The sequence below is a fragment of the Oryctolagus cuniculus genome, chromosome 6 (assembly GCF_051225735.1).
Source record: "Oryctolagus cuniculus isolate XC-2025 breed Fujian yellow rabbit chromosome 6, ASM5122573v1, whole genome shotgun sequence".
NCBI lineage: Eukaryota > Metazoa > Chordata > Mammalia > Lagomorpha > Leporidae > Oryctolagus > Oryctolagus cuniculus.
In genome coordinates, this window is record NC_142872.1 from 7,986,089 (window position 1) to 7,993,368 (window position 7,280).

Here is a 7,280-nt window from a genome sequence, read left to right on the forward strand (position 1 = left end):
AGCGTCCCGCAGCTTCCCCCGGCCAGGCTGCTGAACACCACTACTGCGGCAGCCCCTGCGACTCTCGTTTGCATCTTCCTGCACACTTAGTGCAGGTTTCCTGAGACAAAGAGCATCGTGAGGAGCCAGCTTCATCGGCAGCTCTGCTGCACGGCGGTGGGTGCCCAGGTCCTCACCACACCGCTGCCGGCTGCAGCAGGGCTAACTGCATTTGCTAACTCTTGGAGAGCTCACTGGTTTTTGGTTTTCTCCTGTTGCATCAAGGCCAATGTAAGTGAGGCCACTGTCAAGTCGGCTGGGTGCTACATGGAATGAACTTTCTGAGTTCGGGACAGTGCTACCTAGGGGAGAGTCTTGGGTGTCCGATGCCCTGGTGCTACCTTGTAGATTAGGAATCACTCGCCGTATAAGTGTGGCTCTGTCTGTGCTCAAACAGAGCGGGGAGGGGGCGAGTGAGGGACTCCACGTGGTATCCCACGTGGGCAGTGACTCAGACCCTGCAACAATAGAGAATAGGGCCACAGAGAAACCAACTCTGCTGGGTGGCTCTTCAGGGAGTTGTCAATCAGCCCTGAACAAACAGGAAGCCAGCGTGGGGCTCCCGGCATGAGCGCGGCGGGGCGCCTGGCTCCCCCAGACAGCCGGCGCTTACCTTGTAGTTTCTGCAGGAGGGGTTGAAGGCGTTCGTTCCGCACACAAACAGCGTATCATTGTTCTTCCGGAGCAGGACTTTGATAAAGTTGTGGCACTCGTCCTGAAAGAGAATTCCAAGGCATTGCAGAGTGGGTTCCTCTCCCGGCGCCGCCCTCTGCCCACTGGCAGGGTCGCAGGAAAGGGGACGGGAACCACAGAATCAGGTCAACGTGAACAGGGGACAGAGAAGCAGCCGGGACTGGAAGGCGGGAGACTCCACACCAGGAAGAGGAGGTGTCTGGGTGGAGGGGGTTTTCACGTTGCCGGAGGATCCAAGGCACAAAGCCCTGTGTGTGTGCATGGCTCCTTGCAGGAGCACCCCTGGCGGGCATGGGCTGTGAGCAGCCCGGCAGCTCCAGCACACGGAGATTAAAGCCCTCCAGACGTGGCCGGGACAAGCAATGGCTGGGGGAAGAGGCGGGGCACGACGCACGGTGGACCTCCACCCGGAGCGCCAAGTGCCTACCTTGTGTTTCCCCTTCATTCTGCACGTGTCTACATCAGCCTGTCTAGATTTCCATGTCAGTTTCTGCAGGGATCGAGAAAGAAATCAATTAGAACTCGGAGGCTGGCGCATGGGGTTTTAGGATAATGGCTCCCTTGGGGAGACCGCAGGCCGAACACGTATTTACTGAAAGCTCTCTGCACCCCTCTCCACGACTAATTCACCAGAACAGCGGCAGAGGAGGGCTGCAAACGCTGATTTAATTCGGAACCCCTATCTGTTCGTTAAGCTTCAGCAAGGCCTCCTCTCTGACACTGAGATGAGGGAGGCGGCGAAGGAAAAACAGCGGTGCGGGACTCTCACATCAAAGGCCCAGAGGAACTCGCGAGATGACGCTCACTTTGATCAGACACGTGTCCCCGCCCTTTCCTTTCAGCTGATAAATCAGTTTTCGCTAAGACAGGCTTTCGCCTTAAAATATGGAAGTCATTTTCCTCCACATAAAGGGCACATTCAATTTCGGAGAACAAAGATCCGATTCAGGTTAAAACTCGTTCACAAAAATTCGGGGGCTGCCTCTCCTACTTCTGTGGCACAGACTTTATTAACTAAAATATCGCCACGTGGAGACGGAGGTTACACGTTATGGCTGTCTCAGATGGATAATGACGGAACTCCTGAACCACAGCAGTCACATCAAACTTCATTTTGGAAGACATGGGGATATAACACGAAATAGTTGTGGCACAGAATTTTTGCTTATGAAAACTGATATTTCCCTGGACGAACAGGACAGTATTTTATTAAAGCAATTTAGAAATGACCGAAAAACTCCAAAATCTATATATAGCTAATTCTGAACATGTATTAAACCTACCCTCAAATTAGGATTTCACGAAACATGTGCTGGCATTTCTAAATTACTATTAGCAGCTTCATCTCAATAGATGCCTTTAAAATACAGATTCTTGCCAAGAATATCCTAAAAGCCTTGGTTTTAGAAAGATTTATTTGAAAGGCAGAGTGAAACAGAGGTTGGGGGGAGAGGGAGAGATTGTCTGTCTGGTGGATAATGCCCCAGATGTCTGCAATAGCCAGGGCGGAGCCAGGAGCCAGGAACTGCATCTGGGTCTTCCCCGTGGGTGGCAGGGGCCCAAGTACTTGGGCCATCACCTGCTCCCTCCCAGGTGTATCAGCAGGAAGCTGAACTGGAAACAAAGAGTGGCTAAGACTTGAACCAGGCATTTGATACGGTGTCCCAAGCAGCAGCTTACCCCGCTGCCCCACAATACATGCCCCAGAAAGACAGTTTCCAAATGACTTACTTTGCTACAGTAAATTTCTTCTGTGTGTGATGTGTCTATATCAACAGTATAAATATGGTCCCTGTGAACAAAGGAAAATGAACACAGGGTCAAACGCAAGAGGCAAGGCAGTTCGTTTCCTGCAGAATGACTTCTGTGTCATCCAGGGCCGATTAATCCATAGCTGTGTTTTTAGAAGTGCGACCTTGACATGCAGGAACACCAGAGGAGTCTCCTGTGAGTGCTGCCTCCGGGTCACAGCTCTGGCTGGCCACCACCCGTCCTGCTCTCAGGGCCATCTGCCTGATACTCCCATTCTCACTGAGAACTCCAGCAGGTGCATTTCTGCAGCTGCAGGGGGAGGCTCCGAGAGTGCTGGTGGCCTCAGGACCCCAGCACACACACGGTTCACATGCCCCCATGCCCCGGATGCTGGCTGTTCCATGGCCCCAAGCCTGCCTGCCTCTGCACCCCGCGCTGGGAAATGCATGTGCAGCCGTGGCTCTGATGATCTGGCCAACATGACGGACGAGCAGAAAGGTAAAATTCTTTCCAGAAGCCCGTCTCCTCTGGACAGGATGGTCGGTTAAAGCCGCAGTCTCCTGCTTCCATGCACCTCACTGCTTTGCTGAGAACTTGGTCTCTCCGCAGCTGGCTGCTGCGCTCCCCTTGGAAGGGGAGAGACGCAGTCGGCAGCTCAGGTGTGGGGCTATATTTAAACCTCCCCTTCTGTGGGAGCTGAGAACAAGGGCGTTTTTGTCTGGGATTCAGAAGAAAGGAAAGAAAAGAACTACACTCAATGCAGGAGATGGGGGCTGGCGACGGAAAGCAAAACAGCTCATTTTCCCTTGAAATAACATTGACTTTTTCCAAAATGCAGGAAGTCCTGGGGCTGGAAAATTATCCACAGCTTTAAAGCAGGAGCTGCATGGCCCCATGCAGACTCTGGAGTCCCCCTCCTCACTTAGAAGAGGAGGGGGAGGGCTGGAGAGAGCCGGGAAGAAAGGGAGGGCTTGTTTGCCTGTGTCGCCTCACTTCTCGGGGAATCTGGGGGCTACTGCCTTTTGGGCGCGCACAGAGAGGAGCCTGCAGATACAAACAGGCTCTCTCCCATGGAAGCGCAAGCAGCGGGCAGGGCTTCCAGGATCCCTCGCCCACCACTGGGCTGCGGGGATGCGTGTGTGTGCCTGTGTGTGGCTGGTGGCGAGCGGGAGAATGGGGAGGCTGTTTTGGTAAGCTGCTGACTCGAGAAGTTTCTGCAAACTTCAGTCCGGTGCCAGGACTGGGCTGCCCTTTAATTTCCAGGCGGTTTTATTGCATTCGTTTATTACGTGTTGGACTTTATGGGGCTGCTGTGGGCAGGCGCTTTATTGGAACGGAATTGCCAATGGCTTTGGGATCAGGGTGTCGACGACTCTGGGTTCCCCCTGGCCCTGGCTCGCCTGGAAGACTGAAGTAGGAGCTGAAGATAGGAATTGTAAATTAACAGCTGATTAATATGCACTGGCAGCTCCTCAGAAAGCTCTCAGATTGCCCCCTTTTGGCATGGCTTGTTTATGTTAATGAGCAGTTTAGAGATTAGAAAAAAAGGAGAATTCACCAAGTGGATAATAATAAAGCAGAATTGAAAGGGATTCCTGCCCCGCGCCTCACTCAGTCCCGGGCTTCTGGACGGACTTGGCTGGCAATCGCTGACACCAGTTGTCTGGAAGAACTGGGAAGCCTTTTAGAAATAGAATCCTATGAATGAAATCTCCTTTTGGACAATGACAATCTTTTCCAGCCCCCAGGAGTTCACATGGCCCCAGCAAACAGAAGCGGGGCTTTCTGGTAAACCCCAGACCAGGGTTGGGGTCATTCCCAACTGTCCACGAGTGCACCCCAGGATCCAGTGCTGCCCTTCCTGAATTCAGTTCATGGAACATAAACCGAATTAATCCTAGGACTTCCTCTTCCGCTGAGCTGTGCCGCCACGGCTCCGGCCCGCAGGCATAGTGTCCCTTCCTGCTTCCCAGCCTGGATCTCTCGGTGCAGGGGTGGGTGATGTGACATTAAGAAGAGAGACCCTCTAAACGGGTCCACGGATGGTTGAAGGGTGTGCATGGGAGGTAAGTGTGAAGACCGAGTTTGTCGATGCCCAGGTGTTGTAAACTTGACCGTCAATGACAGATGAGAGTGTTTTTCAATGAACGTCTTCCTTCTGTTTCTCTTTCTTTTCCCTGTGGTGGGGAGCTAGGACAAAGTCGTCTTGGTCCCTAATGAGCTGAGTAATGGCCACGGGTCAGCCTGCCCGGCACCTGGCTCCCAGCACCAGAGCTCCCCCATGCTGCAGTCCACACGCGCCGGGTAGTGCACGGCATCCCCCAGAGACGAGCTGCACCCAACGTTCACGGAGGTTCTCGAGCCGACCTCTCTCCCACAGATCTCATGCTGCATCGTGTCTTCTGACCACCACTTAGCTGGGGACTAACAGTGATGGCCTCGGTGGCACCGTGGAGGCCTCCCCTCGGTGCCTGCTTCTAGGGCATTGCCAGGACGATCGTGACACCCCCTTTCCTCCCTGGCAGCAGAACAGGGGTGGCTGTGTGGCTTCCAGGGCAAGGCCGCCCTGGCTCAAACCCTGCCTCTGCCGCTGGCCGGTCCATTCCCTTCTCTCTCGCTCCGGTTCCTCCACTGAGACCTGGGCATATTTAAGAGCTCCTTCCCGGAGGGTCTCTTCCAGGATTGAATGAGTTGGCATTGCTAAGACTGACAGCTCTGTTTGCAACTTACCCACCTCAAGACACTGGCCTGTCTAAATGATACTGTTGCAATGGATGAGTAATTATTTTTTTTTACTTGAACCAAATTTAAATAAAACCTTTCTAAAGATATGCGATTATCATGCTTTCTTAGGTGACACTGCCATCCTTTCAAAACAAAGATATATCCTCTATGTTTATTGTGAAAGTGCCCATCGGTTGACCATACACACACCTTCCCGCATACCTAATACGTGTTTCCGCATTTGGCTTAACAGGTGCCCATGAGTGAATTGCTCTATCGGGTACCTTCGTAAGGATCTGCCTGTATGTTCAAAGTTAACAGTGGCTCGTTTGAGTCTGTGCCCGAAAACGTGCAGTGCTTACTTTTTTTCTGCATCCACATAAAACCAAACAGGCACAGGAAATCTTGCAAACAATGGCTTGCCGAGGTGCAGGTGACCTCAAATCAAGTCACAGTTCTGGGGGACCTTGGGATCGGGGAAATGATACACAGATGGGCCAGTTTAGGGGCCTGGGCTGAGGGGGCAGCCGGCAGCGGCAAGGATGGCTTACCTGGCGGCAATGTAGAGGGTTCTGTTCAAGACCATGACCATCTGGATGTCCAGTCTGTGTCTCTGTGTGCTGTTCCGTCCTGGCTTGTGGCCCACAAACACCGGATACTGTTTTGTATCTGTGAAAAGAAGAACCGGGGCAGCGTATCAGGCAGAGAGAGAGGGGACAGGGCAGGAAGGGGGCGGGGCTCCCCAGACCCTCAGAAGCGAGCGCTTTAAGGGCGCCGGGCACCGCTCACTCCCAGATGATGAGAAGCCTGGCCCCGGGCTTCCAAGCGCCGCGGATTCTGGCTTGCTGGCTTGTTTCTCTTTCTGGGGCTCCACTCGCCAGCGAAGGCTTTGCACGAAGGTGCTCTTTTCTTGCCCAGCTTTCTTTTCATCTCTGTGCAGGGCTAAAGCCTCAGGGGCCGACTGCCAGAGATCTTGTCTCGGGACCAGGCTGTTTCAAAGCGGCCTTCCCATCAATCAGCACAAAGGCAATGAGCTCTGGAGGCGAGAGCTCGCGTCCAGGAGCCAGGAGAAAAATACCGTCTCCACAGGCGGCCCGCGGGAATAATCCCTATTGAAGGCAGCTCTGCGAGGCTGGTTGGCATTCGAGGAACTGTGGGACGCTCGCTCCGGAGGGAAGCAGTTGGCCCATCTCGCGGAAACATGGGCTTTGACAGCACAGGGTCAAATTGAGTGTAGCCAGTCCGGTGATCTGGAATGTTCCCTGGCTTGGAGAGTTGGTGAGCCCACTTCTCCTGTCCTCCGGCAGCTCTCGGGCTGAGAGTGGGCCCTGGGTAATAACCTCTGACCTTTACAAATGCCCACGGCCTTTAACCCTTCGGTCTCCAGAGCCCTGGCAGTCCTCCAGTGCAGGGAGGGAGATGAGTCACCCGAGGAAGGCAGGCTTTCTCTCGCAGAGTGTGGGTGTGGGTAAGGACTTGAGAACCACTGAGCAACGTGGGCTTCGACCCAGCGCTCCAAGCCCTGCAGTGGCCGTGCCTGCTCCCAGCGGGTGTCTTGCTAGACAGCCCCGAGCGCATTTTATTCCCAAGCGAACTTGAGTCAAGCTGATGGCATGCTTCTCTTTCCCCTGTTCACTGCCAAGGTCGCTCCTGCAACATTTCAGCTGTCTCTGCTCCCTGCATCTGAGTGATGGTTGCGGGCTGATTGTCAGCAGCACCCATGGGTAGGGGCCCCTTCTGTCCTGGGGCACCTAAGACAGAAGACTTACCCTAGACGGAGATGGGTGAAGGCTCGCAGGGTCTGGTGTGTTGGGCTGGGGGGCTGGGCCATGGCAAGAGTGCTGCATCGCGCCCTTTGGTCTCTGTTCTCTAACTGTGCACCTGTCAGTGTGCTGTTCCACCTTTTTGTAAAATGATGTCCTCTGCAGCCTGGAGTTTGCTTTTGAGTAATTGCTGGATACTTATTGGGGGAAATGCTTTCACCTTTGCTATGACAAAACAATCTTTGGTGGGGCACAGAGAAATGTAGGGAGTTGGATGCTCCACCCAACACCTAGGCAGGACTTCCCTCT

The 7,280-nt window shown here is 53.8% G+C and overlaps 1 protein-coding gene and 1 long non-coding RNA gene across 7 annotated transcripts in view; one reads left to right on the top strand and one right to left on the bottom strand.

Annotated features, from left to right (window-relative positions):
- LOC149126000 (uncharacterized) overlaps positions 1-5,798 on the top strand; it is a 43,653-nt gene extending 37,855 nt beyond the window's left edge. The window contains exon 3 of the long non-coding RNA XR_016235093.1: positions 4,679-5,798. This is a non-coding gene — a long non-coding RNA (uncharacterized LOC149126000). The remainder of the gene's footprint in view (positions 1-4,678) is intronic.
- Positions 1-7,280, bottom strand: part of SEMA6A (semaphorin 6A) — a 122,276-nt gene that overhangs the window by 58,683 nt on the left and 56,313 nt on the right. For all 6 annotated transcript variants that reach the window (XM_089334829.1, XM_089334831.1, XM_089334830.1 and 3 more), the window contains exons 3-6: positions 5,760-5,877; positions 2,464-2,524; positions 1,160-1,222; positions 653-754 (exon numbers count right to left, since the gene is read on the bottom strand). In XM_089334829.1, coding sequence (XP_089190955.1) covers positions 653-754; positions 1,160-1,222; positions 2,464-2,524; positions 5,760-5,877 — 344 coding nt within the window. The remainder of the gene's footprint in view (positions 1-652; positions 755-1,159; positions 1,223-2,463; positions 2,525-5,759; positions 5,878-7,280) is intronic.